Source organism: Cottoperca gobio, chromosome 11, assembly GCF_900634415.1.
Source record: "Cottoperca gobio chromosome 11, fCotGob3.1, whole genome shotgun sequence".
Taxonomy (NCBI): Eukaryota; Metazoa; Chordata; class Actinopteri; order Perciformes; family Bovichtidae; genus Cottoperca; species Cottoperca gobio.
The window spans coordinates 124,341-148,869 of NC_041365.1; the positions used below are offsets into that span (position 1 = coordinate 124,341).

General features: G+C 42.7%; 1 protein-coding gene across 1 annotated transcript in view; it reads left to right on the forward strand.

Moving 5' to 3' along the window:
- LOC115015289 (CMP-N-acetylneuraminate-beta-galactosamide-alpha-2,3-sialyltransferase 1-like) overlaps window positions 1–22,890 on the forward strand; it is a 35,008-nt gene extending 12,118 nt beyond the window's left edge. The window contains exons 3-6 of the mRNA XM_029442439.1: window positions 12,890–13,069; window positions 17,715–17,760; window positions 20,119–20,238; window positions 20,999–22,890. Of these exons, the coding sequence (XP_029298299.1) occupies window positions 12,890–13,069; window positions 17,715–17,760; window positions 20,119–20,238; window positions 20,999–21,172 (520 nt within the window). The 3' untranslated portion in view covers window positions 21,173–22,890. The remainder of the gene's footprint in view (window positions 1–12,889; window positions 13,070–17,714; window positions 17,761–20,118; window positions 20,239–20,998) is intronic.
- The last annotated feature ends 1,639 nt before the right edge of the window (window positions 22,891–24,529 follow it).

Below are 24,529 nucleotides of genomic sequence, written 5' to 3' on the forward strand. Positions count from 1 at the left end.
AATGTAATGTGTGTGTTTACATGACTGGCAGTGAATGATTCCTACTGCTTTGAACGTATGCAAAGTCAGCTAGGTATATTATTGAAGGAGAGGAGCATGCAGACAGACAAGCTGGATTTATACTTGATGCCAAGAGTTAACGGGGGTTCCGTCATATATAACAACTATGCCTTAAATTTAGTTTTACAGTTCCCGAGACACATGTATCGTGCGTGACGAGGGAGCATTGTGCTGTACTATTATTCCCCACATACAATCTTTTGTTTACTTTCTAATCTAAAACCATGATAGGAATGTTTGCCTTGCCAAGGAGATTACTGTCGTACAATTGCAATGTTAAAATTCAAATTGAGATTTAGAGCTAGAACACATATCGTGGTATAAAACAGCAGTACAAAAGTAAACAACCAGAATACATCTGTAGCTGAAACTAAGTCATTCATTCATTCACTCTAGTAGCAGAAGGGTTGCAGTGGGAATATAGATGTGTGTTACTGAAAAGGAGAAGATACCCAAACCTGTATTCAACCTGCTTGATGTTGTCCTATCAACAAACTCCAAGAGCTTTTGAAACTTGTTGGAGAACCCCCAAGCAGCCAATCACAATCTCCGTGTTGTGTCTCCGGAGCTGCCACAGCCCTGATGTGAAGTTACACTTTTGAGAAGGTACACAGTTTATCTATGGTGGCTTTGTGATTAGGCTCTAACGCTACGCTCCAATGCACTATAAATCCAGTTTTAGCAAACATGCATAGCAGTGATGTTGCTATTGAAGGATCATGCTGCCATCTGCACCCATTACTGAGCCATAAGAGGGTCTGAAGGGGAATAATGCAGTGGTGCTTCTACAGCTGTCAAAAGCAAATTAAAAAATATATAATAAGGTTAGCAAGTCTAAAAAAAAAGCGGAAACTCCTGTGAATGATGCGTCTCGATCAGCATATATAAAAAAATGAGCGTGATTTCACTGCGCATCACCCTCCGGGTCTGAAAAGTAAAGCCAATGCAGAACTGTATAAAACCTTCTCTCCAAAAGCCAGCAGGGGGCGACTCCACCGGTTGCAAAAAAGTCCAATTATATAGAAGTCTATGAGAAAATGACACTACTTCTTACTTGGATTATTATATGAGTAAACATTTCTCTGACGAGGTTATAATCTCAATCGCTAGTTTCAAGTCTTCTTTATTACAGCATGATGTTCATTTAGTAAATTATGGTTAAATTTAGAGTAAAATAGACGATAAACCAGGAGATGCTTTAGTGGAGCTACGTTGTGATTGACAGTTTGCTACCACGGTGTTGTCCGGTTTGGGTGCTCTCTGTGTTTTCATCTTCGAAGAGCCGAAATGCCAAACTCGAGGCTTCAAAACCGTAGTCTACAAACAAACACACAAACAGGTGACATCACGCTGATCTCTATCTCAGTTTAAGCCTTGCAAGGTTCAGGGCTGATTTAAAACAGTAGATGGCATTTGAGCCGTTTTCAACCCATGAAATGTTATAAATTTAGTAAGAAATGTCAAAATCAACACCAGCATTGATGTCATATCACTTAGTTTAAAGTTTAAATGTGCAGTACTCTGTAAATTTAGCCTCTACCCCCTTCCCTCAAGAGGCTTTGCCTTTTGCCAGGCCGCCATTGTGAATAAGAATGTTTTCCTCTTGACTTACCTGGTTAAATAAAGGTTCATTAACCAGTCCGGCAAAAAGCTAGACATTCAACTGTTGATGAAACAGCTCAGGGTTTACTTCCCTATTTACCTACAAATCATCTCTTGGTCCACTGACCTGGACTGCTGAAATGACATCAGGCGACACTCAGAAACCGGGTTAATGATCTCAGCTGTTTCACCTCCACAACAACTGCAAACCATCTATAGCTCACAGGCAGAGTGCCTGTTCTCAAAACAACCTTGAGTGCCACATCACAAGTTTAATATTCGCCCTATTAAATACAAAGCTTTGAGCTTTAAAACTACCCCTGTGCCTTCTTCTCATCTGGGACTGTTGCCTCATCCCGGCCCCACTTATTCACCTACCTGATCCAAAATTTACGCTGTGTTCATTCCTCATCATATTTGTTCGTCAACTGGAACTGCATAGCCATTTTGAAAATGTATACACACTCAGGCTTACAGAGGAGAGCAGTGAACTAGTGAGAGTGTGAAGAAATGAGACAGTACTGAAATACCACTGACCTTTAAAGTGTTCGGTGGCTATTACATGCTGCGTGATCTGGCTGCACCTTGAAGCACAGGGCTGTGTTATGTAACACTGAAGTTATTTCCTTTGAGTATTTTGAGGACAAATTAATTATAATTAGACTATAATGTCCAACAGCCTGCTGGCAGGCAAACAGCCTTGACATTAAAGATGCAATGAATCATTTATCAGCATCACAGTCTCACTTTTCTCACCTTTTAAGATAAAGAAAAAAAGATGAGATATTCCCAGAGGTCTGACATTTTAGCTCTAGGCTGACTAAAGACATTTGAGAGATTAAGAGTTTAACTTGTACTGCTGTGTCAATATCATCAACTCTTGTTGCCGTTTTTTCCACATTATCTGTCTTTTTTTATGGATGTAGTTAGGACGCTTGCAAGCTTTGTAAGAAGCCGTCAGCTGGAACAACACCAGACTTTTATGACTTGCTGAATGAATTGGAGATGTCTGCGGAGATTCAAAGGTGTAAAAACAGGTAAACCGATCAAGTACATCCTTCAATAATCAGCAAACAATTCCTTCATAACCCAAAAGTGATGTGAGAATGTGATGCCACCACCTTGTATGTGGCTGTCCAATCGGTGTTGAGGGTTAATGTAGTCCGTTAAAGCAATACATTCGTCATTGTGGGATGATTTAAATGAGAAAGTGGAGTTCTCCTGCTGCAACATCTGTTGTACTTCCTGCATCCAGTGCAGTGACAGTGACACAGTTGGAGGTAAGGAAGAACTATTTCATCCTGGATTTCTAGTCTCTGCCTCTGGGTACCAAGCTGTAGATGAAGCTCAAAACCGAACTTCCTTGTTCTCTTCACTTGTATTGCAAAGTAGCTACTTTTCCAATAATGAAAATGGCATCCCGAAGTGCAGATAATGTTATGGACGAAGATACTTTTCACAGCGTGCAGATGAGAAAGGCCAAAGCTGCGGCTTGATTAGCCGTGGAAGAGAATGTGGCCGGCGGGGTCCCTCTGGATGTCAGTAGCTCGTGCGCAATGCATCCTGGTACATGTAGGCACTGCCGCCCCCCAAGCAGGAGAACTCAATCCTCTATCGATATAGCACTGAGGAAGTTATTGCTTCAATTGTGTACATTTACCATCAACCCTTATTAGACATCTACATAAAAAGGTGGCAAATTTCCCTTTAAGAGCTGCCCTGAAATTTGAACACTGTTTTATATTATCTGTAAATAACTTAGCACTGATGCCTGGTGTCAGTAATCGACATCAGCAGCCCATAATTCACACTGGCAGGTGTGCTGCAATGTAAGCTACAACAGACAAGCGTGACAAACTGAGCAATGATACGTTGATGTGTAACTTACATGCATGTTCTTTTTTTTTAATCTCAAGTGAAGTCGTTGGTGTTTTTGGAACTGGAACACACACACACACACACACACACACACACACACACACACACACACACACACACACACACACACACACACACACACACACACACACACACACACACACACACACACACACACACACACACACACACACACACACACACACACACACACACACACACACACACACACAAGGAGTCAGAGTTGAAAGCAGGCAGGCAGGGTTCCGATGCAGGCTTGCAGACGATCTGACAAGTGTGGACTGAAAAACAGGTCTTTCTATACAGGGCATGATGAGTGGTAAATGCAGTGCAGCTGGTAGGTTAACGAGGGTGGAGCAGAGACAGGTGGAGGTAATCAGACAGAGTAGAGAGAGCAGGGAGCAGAGTGGTAACACCACTAATTGTTTTCAATTATGTGCCAGGCAGGGAGAGGGCTCATGACAGGACCCCCCCCCAAGAGACGGCCCCAGAAGTCCCCAAGAAACACCACCAAGCCGGGCGGGAGGAGGGGGAGCCGGCGGAGGGTCAGAATTCCTCTGAGCGGTCAGAGTCCATATCCTCAGCGGCACCGTCTCCATCATAAGACTCGACATCCGAGGGCCCCAGCTCAGAACCAGGTTCAGGGTCAGGATTAGACACCGGAGCAGGGGCAGCAGGGCCTGGAAGTGGATCTACATGGCAAGAAGCCCTGCGCCGACCCCGTCGGAGAGATGGCTGGTCAGGGTGTTGGCGATGGAATTCAGTGATGAGGGCCGGATCCACAATTCTTCCAGCGGGAACCCAAGCCCTCTCTTCAGGACCATAACCCTCCCAGTCCACCAGATATTGGATGCCCCTACCCCTTCGTCGAGAGCGGAGCAGTCGCCGGACCGTGTAGACGGGGCCACCGTCGAGGAAGCGCGGAGGAGGAGGCGGTGGTGCTGCTGGGACCAGTGGGCTCTCATGTACAGGTCTGAGCTTGGAGACGTGGAAGGTGGGATGTACCTTCATGGTCTTGGGTAGCAGTAGTCGGACCGCCGTAGGGCTGATGACCCTCTGTATGGGAAAGGGTCCAATGAAGCGAGGCGCCAGACCTTCTGTCCGACATGGTAAACTGGTGCTGGGGTCCTCCTCCGGTTGGTTCCGATAGCATAGCTTGCACTGGACTTCAGGAGTGTGGCGCGAGCCTGGGCCCATGTGTGGCGGCAGCGGCGGGCATAGGCGAGCGCAGAGAGACAGGTAGCATCTCCCTCCTGACTGGTAAACAGAGGTGGTTGATATCCATAAACACATTGAAAGGGGGAGAGTCCGGTGGCAGAACTGGTGAGTGAGTTGTGGGCATATTCTACCCAGAGAAGATGTTGGGCCCAAGCACGGGGGTTGCGTGAGGTCACACACCTCAGTGTCTTCTCCGTTTGACCATTCGACTGTGGGTGGAATCCCGATGACAGACTGGCGGTGGACCCAAGAAGGTTGCAGAATTCCTTCCAGAAGGCCGCAGAGAATTGAGGGCCTTGGTCTGACACAATATCCCTGGGCAGACCATGGACTCGAAACACATGTTCCAAGACCACCCGGGCGGTCTCCTTTGCAGTTGGCAGCTTTGGGAGGGGCACGAAGTGGGTCATTTTACTGAAGCGGTCAACGATGGTGAGGACGACAGTGTTTCCTCCAGATTGCGGAAGGCCCGTAACAAAGTCCAGGGAGATATGGGACCAGGGTCGCATGGGCACTGGCAGAGGCTGGAGTAACCCAGCTGGGGGCTGACTGGGGGTCTTGTGCTGGTTGCAAGTGAGGCAAGCTCTAACAAACTCCTGGATATCTTTCCTCATCAACGGCCACCAGAAACGTTGGGAGAGCAGATGGAGGGTGCGTGTGATTCCGGGGTGACAGGCCAGGCGAGAGTCATGCCCCCACTGAATCACCTGAGACCTCAGATCTGCTGGGACAAAGAGACGGTTAGAGGGGCATGCACTGGGGCTCAGCTGGTTCCGGATGGCTTCTCTGACCTGCTCCTCAATGTCCCAGGTCAAGGCAGCAACAACACAGGGGCTTGGGAGGATAGTTGTCAGCTCCTCATTGGATGCCTCATCCTTCTGAAACATCCTGGAGAGTGCGTCGGGCTTGATATTGCGGGAGCCAGGACGGTAGGAGAGCGTGAAGTTAAAACGGGTGAATAATAATGACCACCGACGCTGGCGGGAGTTTAGCCTCCTGGCTGTCTGGATATACTCCAGGTTTTTATGGTCTGTCCAGACCACAAACGGAACTTTAGACCCCTCCAACCAGTGGCGCCACTCCTCGAGGGCGAGCTTGACGGCCAGTAGCTCGCGGTTGCCGATGTCGTAGTTGCATTCTGCTGAAGTCAGTCTACGGGAGTAAAAGGCACAGGGGTGCATCTTGCCATCCTCTGCTGCTCGTTGGGAAAGCACCGCTCCAACTCCTACATCCGAAGCATCCACCTCCACCACAAACTGCCGTCCAGCGTCAGGCATTTGGAGAATAGGGCCTGAGGTGAAACGAGCTTTGAGGGTCTTGAAGGCTTTGTCAGCGGCTGCTGTCCACTGAAACGGCTGTTTCACGCTGGTCAGCGCAGTGAGTGGTGCTGCCACTGTGCTGTAACCCCGGATGAATCTCCTATAAAAGTTGGCGAACCCCAGGAACTGCTGCAGTTTTTTACGGGTCTCTGGAACCGGCCACGACATCACAGCAGACACCTTTGCAGGATCCATTTGAACACTGCCTTCGGTCACCACATAACCCAGGAATGAGACAGACTTGGCGTGGAACTCGCACTTCTCTGCCTTCACGAAGAGAGAGTTCTCCAGCAACCGGCGTAGAACCAACTGGACATGGTGAGTGTGTTCTGTCTGAGTCTTTGAAAAGATCAAAATGTCGTCAAGGTAAACGAAAACAAACTTATTGAGCATGTCTCTGAGGATGTCGTTTACCAGCGCCTGGAACACTCCCGGGGCATTGGTGAGACCGAACGGTAGACAAGATATTCGTAGTGTCCTGTTGGAGTGTTGAACGCAGTCTTCCACTCGTCACCCTCTCTCATCCGCACCAGATGGTAGGCATTCCGCAGGTCTAGCTTGGTGAACACTGTGGCCCCTTGCAGCAGTTCAAAGGCAGAGGAGTAGGGGTAGAGGATAACAATTCTTGACTGTAATGTCGTTCAAGCCCCGGTAATCGATGCACGGACGGAGAGAGCCATCCTTTTTTCCGACAAAGAAGCATCCCGCTCCCGCGGGGGAAGATGATGGAAGGATTATGCCGGTGGCCAGTGAATCGTTTATGTAGTCCTCCATGGCTTTTCTTTCTGGGGCTGACAGCGAGTAGAGACGGCCCTTCGGGGGCAGAAGGTCGATGGCGCAGTCATACGGTCTGTGCGGTGGCAGAGACGTGGCCTTGGACTTGTTGAACACCTCTCTCAAGTTGTGATAACAGGCAGGAATATTGGATATGTCGGGGGCGGTGCTGGAAGCTCCCCGGTCGATTGGCAAGATGGCTCCCTTTAAGCAGGTCCAATGGCAGCCCCTCCCCCACTCGCGTATTGTGCCTGTTTCCCAGTCAAGTTGGGGGTTATGAAGACGGAGGCACGGAAATCCAAGGATCAGTGGTTGGCCGGGTGAGGGTATGAGGTGGAACTGGATGGACTCCTGGTGGTTTCCTGACAGCAGAATTGTCACAGGGGCCGTGATGTGAGTGATGGTGCCGAGACGGTGTCCATCCAGGGCTCGTGCAGGAACGGGTGGAGTGAGTTGTTGACGGTTCACGCCCAGTTGCCGCGCGAGCTCTGTGTCCATTATGTTTGTTTCGGCTCCGGAATCCACTAGGGCGGCCAGGGTGTGAGTTGTGTCGGAAAGTCGAAGGCGGAGCTGAAGCAGGGGTTTTCGGATGGGGGGAGACTGAAGATGTATTGAGCTCACCCGGATCTCCCCTACAGCTGGTGAGCTGCGGCTTTTGACGGGCAGGTGGTGACACGATGACCCTCGCCACCGCAGTAGAGACAAAGGTTTGAGGCTAGACGGCGCCGTCGTTCCTCGGGGGTGAGGGAGACGCGACCAATCTCCATGAGCTCAGGTTGATTGAGTTGGCTTTGGGGCTTGACAGGCGGGGGGTGGAACGTGGAGGACTCCCCCCGAATGCGGATGGCTGGTTGACTCAGACGCCCTCTCTCTCTTCTGCGGGTCTGGATACGCCGATCAATGCGAACGGCAAGGGCAATGGCGTCATCAAGTGTCTTGGGCTGCTCATGAGAGACGAGCTCGTCTTTAATGTAGTCCGCTCCCCACAACCGAGCTCGGCCGGTGAGATGGGTAATGACGTAACCCACCCTGGCTCCCTCCATCAAGAAGGTCCTGGGCTGTAATGCGAACTGCACTCGGCAGCTGGTCAGGAAGGCTCGGATCTGCTTCGGGTCACCGTCAAAGCGTTCCGGATGGCCAATCTTCGGTTCTGGAGGCGGTACTGCAGCGTTGGACCCTGAAGCAGCTGGAGAAGACACAGCAGCGGGATGGAGTAGGGCAGACGGTACTGGAACAGACGAAGCAGGAGTGGCCGCATTGGTGAGTAGCAGCAGGGCTTGGGCTAGTAGTTGTTGCTGCTGTTGGAGCTGTTGCTGCTGTTGTTGAATGTGTTGTTGCTGCTGGTTAAATTGTTGTTGTTGGCTGAGTTGGAGCAGGGAAGCGATATCGCCGGTCATCCGATTGATGTCTCCCTCAGTGCGTTCCAGTCGCTGTAGGGCAGACATCTCAGTCTCTACCTGCATGCTGGTTTGGGCGTGCGTTGGGTCCATGATGGTCAGATCGTTCTGTCAGGACAGACAGACGAGGACCCAGGAGCGCAATTTCGGGATCAAGGATTTATTGAAACACACACACACAACAGGACCGAATGAGGCACGGCAGTAGTACAGTTCAGGGATATTCAAAACTCGTAGTCGTAAGGCAAGTCGGGTTTACCGGGGCTGGAGATCAGAGTAGTAGTAACAGGTCCGGGATCACAGGTCAGAGTGGCAGGCAGGCAGGGCAGGCAGGCAGGCAGGCAGGCAGGCAGGCAGGCAGGCAGGCAGGCAGGCAGGCAGGCAGGCAGGCAGGCAGGCAGGCAGGCAGGCAGGCAGGCAGGCAGGCGATCTGACAAGTGTGGATTGAAAAACAGGGCTTTCTATACAGGGCATGATGAGTGGTAAATGCAGTGCAGCTGGTAGGTTAACGAGGGTGGAGCAGAGACAGGTGGAGGTAATCAGACAGAGTAGAGAGAGCAGGGAGCAGAGTGGCACATAATTGAAAACAATTAGTGGTGTTACCAGGCAGGAAGAGGGCTCATGACAGTATTGACCCACTGTTGTCTAAAGTATATCTCTGTTCAAGCCACGTCTATAAATACATCCAGAAACAACAGGGCTCCTGTTTGCAGTGAAAAGCTTCAACTCTGAAAAACATGCGAATAAAAGAACTCATTCATCAATCAATCAATGCTGTAGACCTTTGTCCGTTTCAACCCAACTTGTATTGGAGCTTTTAAGAATCACTTACGTTGACTGAAGTTGATTGATGCTTAAAATACTGACACTTTGTTCTTGAAGCCTCCATGTAGGTCTGCTACAAATCACTTGTCAAGATATCTGTCATCAGTTAAAAGACCTCCACTCTGAATTTCACTCCTCCACTGAGAGTGAGCCATCTGCTTTGTTTCATGCTTTACATGTTACAGACCCTCGGAGCGTTGTGATTCTCCACATCTCTTTTTACCACATCAACATTTTGACATGAGCTATTCTTTGATATAAGCAAAATATTGATTCTAATCATTGCATTTTTGAAGCATTTTTCATCTCACATTGTTTCCTGACTATTTGTGTATTCAAGGTAAAGAGCTGGGGTTTCTCGTGCGTGAGCAAACCATCTTGTTGGTGAAATGGGCTTTGCAAAGGCTCAATACATCAGTCCCAGATTGTTTGAAGTCCATCTGGTACAAATCTCAAGCGCCAAGGGCGAGTTAGAGCAGAAGTTGAATATTGATTAGAGCAATCTGAAATATTCGCCTCCTTAGAACAGTTGACACCACACGCCTCCACAAGATTAAGTGAAAAGGCAACCCACTGAATCCACTTAACAATTGGAGTTAACTTCTTGAGTGCCCTAACAGACTTGCATTATTGTAGCATTGACCGCTACAATGAGTAATGGTAAGAGCCATGCAGTTTGGGGAGTAACACAGAAAAAGACTGAATGAATGCCACTTCTTTGCTGTTCAACAATAGAAACGTGCCTCACCTTTTTTAGCTTTTGTGAAAGATGTCAAAGAAATAAGATCTATTGCTTTCCTGTTGTGTGTGAGAGAAGAACATTATGTTACGTTCCATCAAAGCTGCAGTTAGTATTTGTTAGTCAATATATCCTGACAGCAATGCATTGGACAGATAATCTCCTCTAATCAGGTTCCTCTGACTTCTTTTACTGCGCTGATGGCAAGGAAAACAACCAATCAGAGCCCAGGAGTCTCTAACCAAGTGTCAATCGCTGCTCATTTTACAGCTAAACAGAACACTAACATATGTTTCTGACAACATTTGAGGACAGAAATAGGCAATACAGTAACACAATCTTGATTCGTATTTGATCAATCCTGCAAATGCAGAGGAGAGGCCGAGGAAAAGTAATTTTTATCTACAGCCTATTCTAAGGAAAACTTGTTAGCTGCAATGACTGACTTAAAATAATACGCCGTTACAGTAGAATATCTCTGAATGTGCTGCGGAAGTGATGAATTCTTCACATCATACTAGTTGATATGTGCTATGGTATTCCTCTGCCCTCACTGCCGTCATTTCACATCTGCTCTGGGCAGCAGGGAACCATTTGGTGAGCAATTCTTAAATTCCCAGAAGCTGTAGTTAACATTAGGAGAGAAATCCACCAATGTAGTCCTGTCAAAGAACTGTTCTTTTCTGCTGAAGTATTGCACCATAAAGCCTCTTGCGGATACTTCTCTTCTTCCATACAGTGGGTTTTTACTCAATAGGCTATAAAGCACCACGGCAACATGCAGCAGTGGCAAAACCTTCCCTTCCCTAAACAGTTGACAGAGCAAACAATACACATTACTTGTTGATGGAGAGAAAATTAAATTGCTTTTTCTCCTCCATCTCTCCATTTCTGAACAGTCTGTGCTGAGAGTGTTGGAGATGTATTCATGCAAAATGACACATCATTATTCTGTATAGATCCTTTCCCCACATAATGATACAACTGATGATGCAGTATAATAATAATCAGTGCTGTGTCGATAATAACCACAGACGTATCTGGTGCGGCAGCTTTATTACTGGTGACATAACGCTCTCCTCCTCTGCGACTGACTGCTTTAAATAGCTGTTGCATTAAAGTCAGCTGTATAAAAGAAGTGGACGTAGTCACTGTGATATCACCCATGGGTTTGTGGACTACCATTAGGTCAATAAATCACGTGAGAAGTCGTTTTCTCATAGACTTCTATACAATCAGACTTCCTTTTGCAGCCAGTGGAGTCGCCCCCTGCTGGTCATAGGAAGAATACAGGTTTAAGGCACTTATGCATTGGCTTCACTTTTCAGACCTGGAAGCTACATCTACCTGCTTTACACAATCTACGTGTGCATCATGAGTCTGTGACCCTTTTTGGGTTGTCCGTGCCATTCTCGTGAACGCCATATCTGAGGAACGCCTGGAGGGAATTTCTTCAAATTTGGGACAAATGTCCATTTGGACTCAAGGAGGACCTAATTAGATTTTGGTGGTCAAAGGTCACTGTGGACTCACAAAACACATTTTTGGCCATAACTCAAGAATTCATATGCTAATTATGACAATTTCACACAAATGGAAAATGGATAAATTATGAAAATTTGGACAGACATGGATGTAAACTGCAGCTTGACTGTTTTGTGGAGGCATACAATGGAAACAGACATTGTACATTCTAGTTTCAGCTTGCGATTTTCAACAAAAACCGCTCTAATAAACCCAACTCACAAATCCAGCTTGATATCTGCTGGATGGGTAAATAGGCTACAGACATCAACAGCAGCGTTACCTGCTACCTATCAACTTAAAAGTTGAAACAATAATTTGCCATTGTTGTGTTTATAGTTTGAATAAGTTAGAAATAACAAATGTATATGAGTGATATGTCTTTTCTTATCCAAACCAAGTCTAAAGACAGATCTGAGACACATTGCAGATATGCTATACATTTAAATAAAATGTTCTTGACATGACTTGATTAATGAAATACAACCATACCTTTCTTATTATTATTTATTATTATTATTATTATTATTATTATTATTATTATTATTATTATTATTATTATTATTATTATTGATTGAACTTAGTGGTCTGTCTTATGGCCTAATGGATGCAACACGTTTTCAGCATTAGCATGGAGCACAAAAGGCCACCATCTACAAGCGAAACATGAAAGAAGTACTTGATGTCTGCGCCTTGGTTAGAACCGATTAAGTTGATCATTTACTCCATTTCTCCAAAAACATATCCATTTATATTTTATTTTACAACACTGTCTTATACAGAGTTATTTCCTAATGTGCAATGTCATGGTCATTTTTCAAACCTGAGCTCCATCTTTTATATCATCTTATATCTTACACGTTGCAACATGAAATAGGAAAACATTTCTCATCACCTGTCAGATAGCCTAGACACTTAAGTGCTTCTTGCAGGAGGTTGTTTTGAGTCCTGACAGGCTCAGGCTGAAAATGTCAAGTTGTTATATAGCTGTCATCTCAGAGTCAGTAATGAGGAGGGGGATATCGCACAAACAGGTGATGCTCGTCATACGGGAGGTCAGATTCATAATTTCTCTTCTCTGTGTCGCTTCCTTTCACTGACCGACACCAACTGCCAATGTCAAACTATGTTCCCGCCAATTACTGCTCCAACTAGAGTGTGTATAGTTGGACATAATAATAGGGACGCCTAGCTTGCCAAGCGGTAATTGTTGAGCTTAAATGGACACTGGATTGTTCTGAATTGCTATTTGGATGTGGACATAGTGAAGTTGGACAAGTTGTGCTTTTTGTCTTTACATTTACATATTTCTTTCACAAAAAGATTATCATGGTTGGATTTGCATGTCTCTGTGCCATATGGCTTGGCTGCCCTGTAGGCTGTGGGGATTAGTAGAACAACAAGCCAAAACGTTTCCCATCTTTGTGACATGTGGGGGAAATAAACCTCAATTTGAGCAGTCCTGAAAGGGATGAAGATGGGGGAGAAGAATAGTCCAGAAACAAAATATCTCTGCGTCTTTGTCCCTGCAGAATGAACCAGGCGCCCACCACTGGTTTTGAGGAGGATGTGGGTGCCAGAACAACACATCATTTCATGTATCCAGAAAGTGCCATCGACCTCGACAACACCACCAGTCTGGTCCTGATCCCTTTCAAGACTCTGGACCTGCAGTGGCTCATTAGCGCTCTGACCACGGGGACCATTAAACGGTAAGTGTACTTAACAAATGTTAAAGCTGCACTTCAATATATTTACATTTAGACTGGATCTAATGACTCTGTGAAAGGTGGAAGGTGTTACTCGTAAGGATGATTCCACAACTAATTATCACCCAACTCTGCAGTTCCCCTCAGGCCTACAGATCCTTTAGTGTTTTTTAGCTCATTATTTTGGTTTTACAGCCTGCAATTCATCAACATCATGTCCAGCCACACCAGACAGTTGTTTTTTAGCAAAAGAAAACTTCAGATAAACCCACTGTACCCTAGTTTTTACACCACTGTTAAAGTTACACACATATCTGGCTACTGACATTTCATTTCATCATAAAGAAAAAGAAAGCTCAAAATGTACACACATATATTAAATAAAATATAAAAACAGCAACAATAAAAAACTCTGGCCGTGGTTTGACTCATTCACATCTAAAGACATGGCAATGTATTAAGACATCTACTATACCATGGTTACATTTGTTATTTTTAGCTGCGTCTAGCAGCTCTATAGCTCACTCTGTCGGACGGTCGGTCCACAAAAATGACCCCACCCCCACAGTTTTGGCCCCAGGTAGCTAAAGTTTGGCACTGGGGTCAAGTGAGGTTGTCTGTGTGAATGCATGAACACATGGATGCATGTACGTGGTCGCAGCTATTGCGAATTCACACTTGTTTAGTTTCCAGTCGCAGATGCATGGGCAATATTTCTGTAGCCATAATTAAGTTGTATGTTTCAAAGTGGAAATCCTTAAAAATGAAAGTAAATATATTTTATATACCATTCTGCCAAGTCAATCACATTCTACATCCAAGGGGCTCTTTAGATTTAGAAAAAAAGAATTGGTCAAATCTAAAAAAATACATAAATGTGCTTTTATTATCATTTGTAAGGAGCTTCAACGTGCTTCATTTAACACACCACAGAGTTCAACAACTTTAACTGCTCTACACATTGAAAAGCCTTGAACACATTAAGATGCATCATGCGCTCACAAACCCATTTACACTCTCCAACTACCAGATTGTCATAACAACACTCACTCAGTATTCCTATTTGTCAGATTGCCATTACAAGGATAATCACTCCGTGTTAATCTTCCAGTAAATTTCACCTTCAGCTGCTTCATTCTCAATGACCCCGTAATCATTAGCTTGATTATTGGACATCCAGAAAAAGAAATGAAGCCACTGCCAATAACTTAAACGTGCCAACATGTCCGACAGTATAGGGACGAGTAATCCAAACAAATGTTTCCTATAAACGTGCAGTTGTCGTCCAACTCTGCCAAAGCAATCATTCTGCATCATTAAATTTCACTCTACTGGCAGTAATGTCAGCATTACCCAACAGCCATTACATCTTAACGGAGTGCTGTAAATTATTTTGTTACATTTTCTTGTCTTGTTAAATCGAATGGAGTTTATGAAAGGACAAAGGGAGTGTGTTTCTGGTCCACATTCACACTTTGAAGACGCCTGTGTGTGTTGAAGGATGCACTTTTTAACATTAGAGTTTATAATGTAGTGTAAAATATAATCTCGGCCATTTTCATATTCATTCACCAGAAAATGTAGACGAGCTGGTTGGACGGTTATATTGTGCAGCTCACAGTTCTGAATGGTCTGTTTAATCTTTGAATTTTAATGAGACGCGTTGTAAAAGCCTTTATAAAGCTTACTCTAATTGGAAACATTTGTCTGAATAATATCTCACAGTGTAATCATTACTTTTCATTCCTCTCATTAGTATGCCAACGCTTTACGTTTCCAACTGCGTCGGCACAGGCGTGGTGTAGAATTTACATTGGCTTTAAATTTACACATTGTCAGCTTAATATGATTGTTTTTTAAGCTTCTTTATTCATAAAAGAGGTACAAATCCAAGTTCTGCTTGTGCAAATATCAACATTTTCATATGCAAACTGAACACCTCGCTGTATTTGTAACGTCCCGTCATGTGTGTTAATGTATTTCTGGTATATGTTTAGTTTATAGTCTATGTTTAGATTTAGATTTAGTCTCATTGTTCACTTAAGTTACAGTCACTCATGTCTAGTCTCGTCTGTCATTGCACTTCCTGTTTTATTTTGTAATTATCTTTCCCTCTCGTTTCAGAGCACTTCCTGTTTGGGAGTTTTCTCGCCTGTTTGATCGTTGCCATCTGTGTCCCATCGCCTTGTGTGTGTGTGTGTGTGTGTATGTGTGTAGTCCTCGTCTCCCTTTGTCCTGTGCCAGTCTTGTGTCTTACCATCAACAGAGCAGCGTTGTCGTATCAAGAAACCATTGTTGTACAGTATATCTCAAAAGTGAGTACACCCTTTAGATTTTTGCAAATATTCTGTTATATCCTTTCAGGGGATAACATTATCCTACTGAAACTTTGATATAACTTAAAGTAGTCAGGCTGCTTGAATAACAGTATAGATTTATTGTCCTTTGAAAATTACTCAGTACACAGCTGTTAATGTCTAAACAGCTGGCAACAAAAGTGAGTACACCCCATAGTGAACATGTCTAAATTGTGCCCAAAGTGTCAATATTTTGTGTGACCACCATTGTTATCTAGCACTGCTTTAACCCTCCTGGGCATGGAATTCACCAGAGCTGCACAGGTTGCTTCTGGAATCTTCTTCCACTCCTCCACGACGACATCACGGAGCGCACGGATGTTGGACACCTTGCACTCCTCCACCTTCCTCTTGAGGATGCCCCACATGTGCTCAATTGGGTTTAGGTCTGGAGACATACTTGGCCAGTCCATCACCTTAACCTTCAGCTTCTTCAGCAAGGCCGTTGTCATCTTGGAGGTGTGTTTAGGGTCATTATCATGTTGGAAAACTGCCCTACGGCCCAGTTTCCGAAGAGAGGGGATCATGCTCTGCTGCAGGATGTCACAGTATATATTGGAATTCATGTGTCCCTCAATGAAATGCAGCTCCCCAGTGCCGGCAGCACTCATGCAGCCCCAGACCATGATGCTGCCACCACCATGCTTGACTGTAGGCAAAACACATTTGTCTTGGTACTCCTCACCAGGGTGCCGCCACACACGCCGGACACCATCTGACCCAAACAGGTTTATTTTGGTCTCATCAGACCACAGGACATGGTTCCAGTAACTCATGTTCTTGGATTCATTGTCTTCAGCAAACTGTTTGCGGGCTTTCTTATGCATCGGTTTCAGAAGGGGCTTCTGTCTGGGGCGACGGCCATACAAACCGATTTGATGCAGTGTGCGGCGTATGGTCTGGGCACTGACAGGCTGACATCCCACTTCTGCAACCTCTGCAGCAATGCTGGAAGCACTCGCACGTCTATTTTTGGAAACCAACCTCTGGATATGACGCTGAGCACGTGGACTCAACTTCTTTGGTCGACCCTGGCGAGGCCTGTTCCGAGTGGAACCTGTCCTGGAAAACCGCTGTATGATCTTAGCCACTGTGCTGCAACTCATTTTCATGGTGTTGGCAATCTTCTTATAGCCAAGGCCATCTTTGTGAAGCGCAATAATCCTTTTTTTCAGCCGCTCAGAGAGTTCCTTGCCATGAGGTGCCATGTTGTCCAGCATTCAGAGAGAATTGTGCCCAAAACACCAAATTTAACAGCCCTGCTTATCATTTACACCTGAATCCTTGTAACACTAACGAGTCACATGACACCAGGGCGGGAAAACAACATCATTGGGCACAATTAGGACATGTTCACTATGGGGTGTACTCACTTTTGTTGCCAGCTGTTTAGACATTAACAGCTGTGTACTGAGTAATTTTCAAAGGACAATAAATCTATACTGTTATTCAAGCAGCACACTGACTACTTTAAGTTATATCAAAGTTTCAGTAGGATAATGTTATCCCCTGAAAGGATATAACAGAATATTTGCAAAAATCTAAAGGGTGTACTCACTTTTGAGATATACTGTATTTGCCTCTAGTCAACTTCTGTTATGAACTTGACACAAAGGGTTGGACTCAAAGGCAACGACTCAAGAGAAGGTTTCAAAAATAAAAGGTCTTTACTCAAGATTGTTCAAAGTACAACAAAAACTCACTCAAAGAGGAAAAAACATGGAAGCAGAGACAAAAAAGAAACAACAACAAAACAACATAAACTATACTAAACTTGACTAGAGGCAAATACAATAATGATTTCTTAATACGACAACGCTGCTCTGTTGATGGTAAGACACAAAATGAGCTGGCACAGGACAAAGGGAGAGGAGGACTATATATGCACACACACACACACACACACACACACACACACACACACACACACACACACACACACACACACACACACACACAGTATTCAAAGATAGAAAGGTATTTTCATGTAACTTGAACACTCACCAACCTGGAATGACAAATAAACTCTGCATGGCCTCATGTAATAAAGTCAAAGATTTGACAGTGAGCATATGATACTTAATCAGCTTTCCTCAGACTGTCTTAAGGAAGGAAAGACACTGAGCATTTATATTTAGATGTCCTAGGTTAAGTGAGATTAAACTCATGGAAGTTCATAACGTCATTGTGGATGTGACACCAGAATAGTCTTCAGCAAAAATAGAATTTTAGGGATTTTGAAGGTAATTAAAGCCCAGATGTGAATCTCCTGCTCTTTTCTTGTGTTACAGAACATATACAACTGTTATGTCCAGGATAAAGGCAAACAAAAATAAGGTAAGACACACAGAAGTTTACATCTTTTAATTAAACATGGCATTACTTTTGTTTGGGCGTTACATATTCTCTCAAGTTTTGGATGAAAACGTATTATATCCTATATGCACTCTGATTAGGCCTTCATTCAGTTAAGCACTAATTTCGAATTAATTTTAATTAATAGACTAATTTCTATAATATTTCATTGCGAAAATACATATTTTTTAATGGCTGCTTCCAGTATTTTCTAATATATGAAGAGATACAAATTCCCCCTGTAAAAAACTATGTCAATTAAATGAAACAAGAATTTTGAACCTGCTTTATAACATGTTCAGATATGTTTTCCGGAAATTCACATATATAATTAATAATGCCTCATTTGCGTATTTGCCCACAACATTCAGAAAACTTGTAATACAAAAAAGAATTGTCTTAATAGACTCAGATCTAAGCTTTAAATCCCACATAAACAAGGTGACAAAAACATCATTCTTCCACCTTAGAAATATAGCTCAAATCAGACAATTTATAAATCAAAAGGATGCTGAAAAACTAATCCATGCTTTTATCTCAAGCCGACTCGATTACTGTAATGCACTCTTTACCGGCCTCCCAAACAAAACAACGGAGAGACTTCAGCTCATCCAAACCGCTGCAGCGAGGCTGCTGACTAGAACCAAGAGGAGAGACCACATCAGTCCAGTGTTAGCTGCTCTACACTGGCTTCCAGTAACTTTTAGAATTGACTTTAAGGTCCTCCTTCTTATATACAAAGCCCTAAACGGAACCGCACCAAGTTACACTGCCAACTCTCTAATAAACTATGTGCCCCCAAGAACATTACGATCATCCACTACTGGTTTATTAAATGTTCCCAGAAACATCCAAAAGAAAATTGGCGATGCAGCCTTTTGTAATTATGCACCAAAGCTATGGAACACTTTACCTGCAGACATTAGGGAGGCAAGCTCGCTCAGTATCTTCAAAAGTAAACTAAAAACATATCTCTTCACTTTAGCCTTTTAATAGTGATATTTTATATCTCTTTACTTTAGCCTTTTAATGGTGATATTTTATATTTCTTTACTTTAGCCTTTTAATAGTGATATTTTATATCTCTTTACTTTAGCCTTTTAATGGTGATATTTTATATCTCTTTACTTTAGCCTTTTAATAGTGATGTTTTATATCTCTTTACTTTAGCCTTTTAATGGTGATATTTTATATCTCTTTACTTTAGCCTTTTAATGGTGATATTTTATATCTCTTTACTTTAGCCTTTTAATAGTGATATTTTATATCTCTTTACTTTAGCCTTTTAATGGTGATATTTTATATCTCTTTACTTTAGCCTTTTAATAGTGATATTTTATATATTTTACCATAACGCGTTTTAGCTTAATTTGTGGGTTTTGTGTTGTTTGCTTCTTGATGGACCTGCTTGGCGTTGATGAAAAAATCAAGTGAAGAAATGGTTTTATCATCATTTAAAGTAAGGAAAGGACAAGGGAAAGCAAGGGTGGATATTTGGCAGAGATATTTCATACTTCTCACAGCAGAGGAGTAGTTAAATATTGAAGTCCTTTGACCTAAGAAATATTTGATAGAAGTATTTCATACGAGTCACAGCTGAGAAGACGAGTAGTCAAATATTGAACTCCTTTAGCCTAAGGGATATCTGACAGAAGCATACTAGTCACAGCAGAGAAGACTAGTAGTCAGATATTGCCTTAGACTGAAAAGGTTAAACCAGCGTGTTTAATAACGGTTTTATCTAATGATTTTACCGTAAACGAAATCTGGGACTCACAGTGACGATTGTGTTTTAACTTACTTTGTAAAACAAGGACAAGGGGAAGTAAAGTATCGACCAGAGAAGTCTAAAAGTTTAACACAACTCTAACAATTGGGGAAAACATAACGCGTTTATCTGCTATTTTAATTCAGCTATTATTATACAATTTTAATTCTGCTATATTATATTATTTTATACTATTTGATCTGCTATTTTAATTTGGCTATTTTTATAATGGTACTTCAGACTCATTTACATCTACACCTTGATTATTGTACTGTAAATGCTCTTATTCTGTACTAATTGTTATGTTTTTGCTGTGAAGTACTTTGGGCTGCAATTCTTGTATGAAAGGTGCTATACAAATAAAGCTTATTATTATTATTATTATTATTATTATTATTATTATTATTATTATTATTATTATGACCTCTATTAAATACATAGTCACATGTAGTGTCTCCCCTTACATCCTGGTCTTTCTTTTTCAATACAGTTATTTACACAACTGTAAACTACTTTTATCCTTTTTTTTTACTAAATTAAGGAGTAAAATAATCCGTATGACTCTTTTGCAGGTGTTGATTTACAGTCCAACATTTTTCAAATACGTCTATGAGTCTTGGCTTGAAGGTCATGGACGATATCCTTCCACCGGCTTCCTCAGCTTACTGTTTGCTCTCCACATATGTGACGAGGTAAGTGAATCATGGACAAGAGCTTTTGAAACTCCTCAGTAAAGTGGAAAATCTTTGTAGATTGCATTCATCCATCCATCCATCCATCCATCATCTACCGCCTATCCGGGATCGGGTCGTGGAGGCAGCAGCTCCAGTAAGGAACCCCAAACTTCCCTTCTCCGGGCCACATCCTCCAGCACCGACTGGGGGATCCCGAGGCGTTCCCAGTGAGGAGATATAATCTCTCCACCGAGTCCTGGATCTTCCCCGGGGTCTCCTCCTAGCTGGACATGCCTGGAACACCTCCCTAGGGAGGCGCCCAGGTGGCTCCTTACTAGATGCTGAACCACCTCAACTGGCTCCTTTCAACATATAGGAGCAGCGGCTCTACTCTGAGTCTCTCCTGATGGCTGAGCTTCTCACCCTATCTCTAAGGGAGACGCCACCCGTCTGAGAAAACACATTTTGGCCGCTTGTACCCGTGATTTCGTTCTTTCGGTCATGACCCAGCCTTCATGACCATAGGTGAGGGTAGGAACGAAGATCGACCGGTATATTGAGAGCTTTGCATTCTGGCTCAGTTCTCTTTTCGGTTCGGTAAAGCGACTGCAGTACCGCCCCCGCTGCTCCAATTCTCCAGCCAATCTCTCACTCACATCCAGATTGCATTCAGAATACTGTAATTTGTTTAGAGAAATAAGAAATCTGTTGAACAACATCCACACATGATTAAGTGTATATGATGTTTTACTGTGCTTTTGTTTCTTCTCTGCTCCAGGTCAGTGTGTTTGGATATGGTGCAGACCAGTACGGAAACTGGCACCACTACTGGGAGGAGAACCATTTGGCCGGAGCTTTCCGACACACGGGAGTTCACAACGGAGATTATGAATATAATGTCACCCTGATGCTGGCAGACAAGCACAAAATCCGAATGTTTAGAGGTAGATGATACTAAACCAACACGTGCAGCAAGACGACCGCCAAACGAACCTCAACGGCCTTTCGGTGTTATCAACGAGACAAAACTAACACTGCCATGTGTTTGTTTAACCCCTCCTGAAATGTGAGAACAGCTTGGATAAGCCGCTCTTTTTCCATCACGCAGATTTCCTGTGAATTTTATCTCTCAACATGATAGTCAACATGTTTTTTCAAAGCCACTTAATCATCACATCAATGTGTGCCAAAATATCTTTGTGATGACAAAGTACCTGTGACACTATTGACATTGCCATCAGCTGTTAGATGTATTTGCATTTTGTGGTATTGAGCTATTCTTTGCACGTAATCTTGTGGTCTATTTGAGCATATTTGCTTTAGTTTAAATTCCAAGACATTTACATTTTAAAATAAACAGTACATCCAGGGCAGTAAGTGCGTGTGGGTATTATAATGCTGTTGTTTGCATTGAGCTAAAAGCACCACTGTGCCTCACACAACTACTAGCACGGTTGCAGACTCTTGGGCTGCAGTTGAATAGTCCCACAAATTATGTCTAATGTCATTTCCCAACCACTTTCCTAACCTCGTGACATTCAACAGGTGATCTGACTGCACTTACACAAGGCAAGGCAACTATGCAACAGCAAATGTTAATCATGTGTGTCTGGAGATAAGAAAGGAGACATTGACGCACATCTCCTTTAGAGGATTGGACTACAACTTATCACGCCTGCCATTTAGTTCCAGGTCATTTCACTCAGTTAGGGAGATTCTAAAGCAGGCGTGGTATTGTTTTAAAAAGTAGAATTTAATCTTATCTCAGTACGGCTCTTTGTACCCGTGAGATGGTAGCTTTCAGTTTTACTGCAGCAGAACACAGTGTAGCTGTGTCAAAGGACACATTATTCACTTTTTAACTTATTACAAAGTGAGTCAGTGAGGAGAAAATATTGTTTTGGGGCTGATTGTTTGACTGTCCACTGGCCCTGGATCGTTTGAGGTGTCAAATTGTAGACGTTTATCATTAATAATGGAGATCTGACATATATTACAGCCTATACAGGTGTGCCTTATCACTAAAATCAATGATATATTGTACTTCTGATGTACATTGTGACATATATTATTAATAAAAAAAAAAGTAGATGTTAAGTGCCTTTAATGGGATTTTTTTAAGACTTGAATTATACCATCAAATTGTATTATTTTGCAATCATTATCATTTGTCAGCAACGTTATTTGCTGCATTTGCTGAACTTGTAGATCTCTGAATCCTTTAATCCTTGAGGTTATCATTTCCACCAGCACATCTCTGATCTGAAACGTTGTTACTTCAGATTCGTCAGGAATTGAGCTTGATGGTGTTTATGTGTAATAGGCTATAATTTGCTCCACGTGCCTTGAAACATAACAGGAGATTATGCCGGCGTGTGTCTTCATGGTCTTTCTTTTCCTCTCCATGTGAGAGCAGGTTGATAAGACGAGAAACCACAATATTTGTTCAATTCAAATTTGTCAAGTAGACAGCAGTGTTCTCCATCTTTCCTCTAACAAGGGACACTGTCACCTAGTGGACAAGAACATGTATCAGCATCAACGTCACTTCATTTGTCCATTTTGAGTTGTTGAATCGATTTATAAAACCCATTAAAGCAGCACCTTCAGAAAAAAAGCATATTAGTTTTTTTTTCTCTCCCAGTTTCAGGTCATTGATACCGACTTGTGTGGGAGAGATGAATAATGAAACACTTTATTATTCAGTTATTCAGTTATCAGTGCTCTCGCTCAATACAGAAACACACAGTGTGTTTTGTTGAAATGTTTAAAAAAGGACAAGGGGGTTAATTAATTATAAATAATGCATTGTGGAGCTTTACGCACATTTTGCGTGGGAAGCTGTGCTATACACGGCTAACAGCACAATACAGACACAGACTACACACTCTGTTTGTGCAAGTGAAGGTAAGTGTCAATTATTTAATCAGACAAAAGAAAATGTGAAGGGAAAAACATGTTTTCCAAATGTGTTATTTCTCTTTCTGCTGCTGGGAACATTGTGTTGTCCCTCATATATATTCATCTCTACGTCTCTATCATTTGAATTGTCTTCGGTTAAAAGATGAAATCAGAAACATGTTAATTTGTCAGCTTTAATTAGTGAGAGGCCCTCTCGATGAGGTCATTTGATTTATTCCACCGTTACACACTGCGACTATTATAATAGAAAGGTGTGAATGTCAGCAGGTCGCTGTGGTTATTGTTAATATTCAAGAAGAAAATTGTAATCTATGTGTATTAAACACATGATGTGATACCATCACAATGTAATACAAATAATGAACGTAAACTGCATCAGCAGGATGTTTGGTTTTTAAATGGTGTGCTTAAATGAGATTAAAAACCTAATCTACAGTTTTCCCCTAGTGCTGCTGTTCATTATGAAGCAGCTCAGCGTCTCACAGCTTGACTTCGCAGCTGTTTTGTTGCTGTTGTAGAAACATCACCCTTCTTATTAATCCTTTATCTTTTATTGATTTTCAAGAATAAACAAAAAGAAACAAAATAACATGACACAAGAATAACATGGACAAATAACATATATAAATAATATATATATAAGCTATACAATACCAATATTCCTAATAATAACATTATGTATTTACATAATAAATGATTCTTTACATCAGCGTATTACAAGGTGTTATCAATGACAGCAATATTTACACACAAAGTAAAGATAGTCGTCCATTTACCAACGACAGGTGTATATTTTCAAGAAGGAATTATCTCTTTTTGCCAGTTTATAACGCAAATATCTCCAAATGTAGTAAATTTACCAAGATTGTTGGAATGTCGAACTCCCTCTTTGACCAATTATTTTGTTTTTATTCACTTTTATCCACAGTTTTGCCCATTTCTCATAATGTCACAAACAGTTACTGCAAGATAAAGAATGCATTGAGTCCCATTTACTCACATTGTATTACTCGCTCAGCCTTTATGCACTGTACATGTTACATTAAAATTTCAAAATGCTCAGCTTGGCCTGCTTATTATCTATGTATACGTTCATAATAATGGCATGGTAAGGTAATGAGTTATAGAAAGCATTGACTTGTATGGTAAACTCAGCCACTACTTTATTTATATCTCATATTTATAAGAACACACTCTGATCAACATTTTAAATGTTAATGTCTGCGTACTGATCAACTGCTTCTGAGCACTTAATGTTATGATGAATGACAAGTTCAATTCACTTTGACTGTATTTATGGGGAGACACTGCAGCTGAATAGGGTGAAACTATAACTGATAGAAATCACCATGACACTTCCCTGGTTTATTACTTGCATTAAGACAAT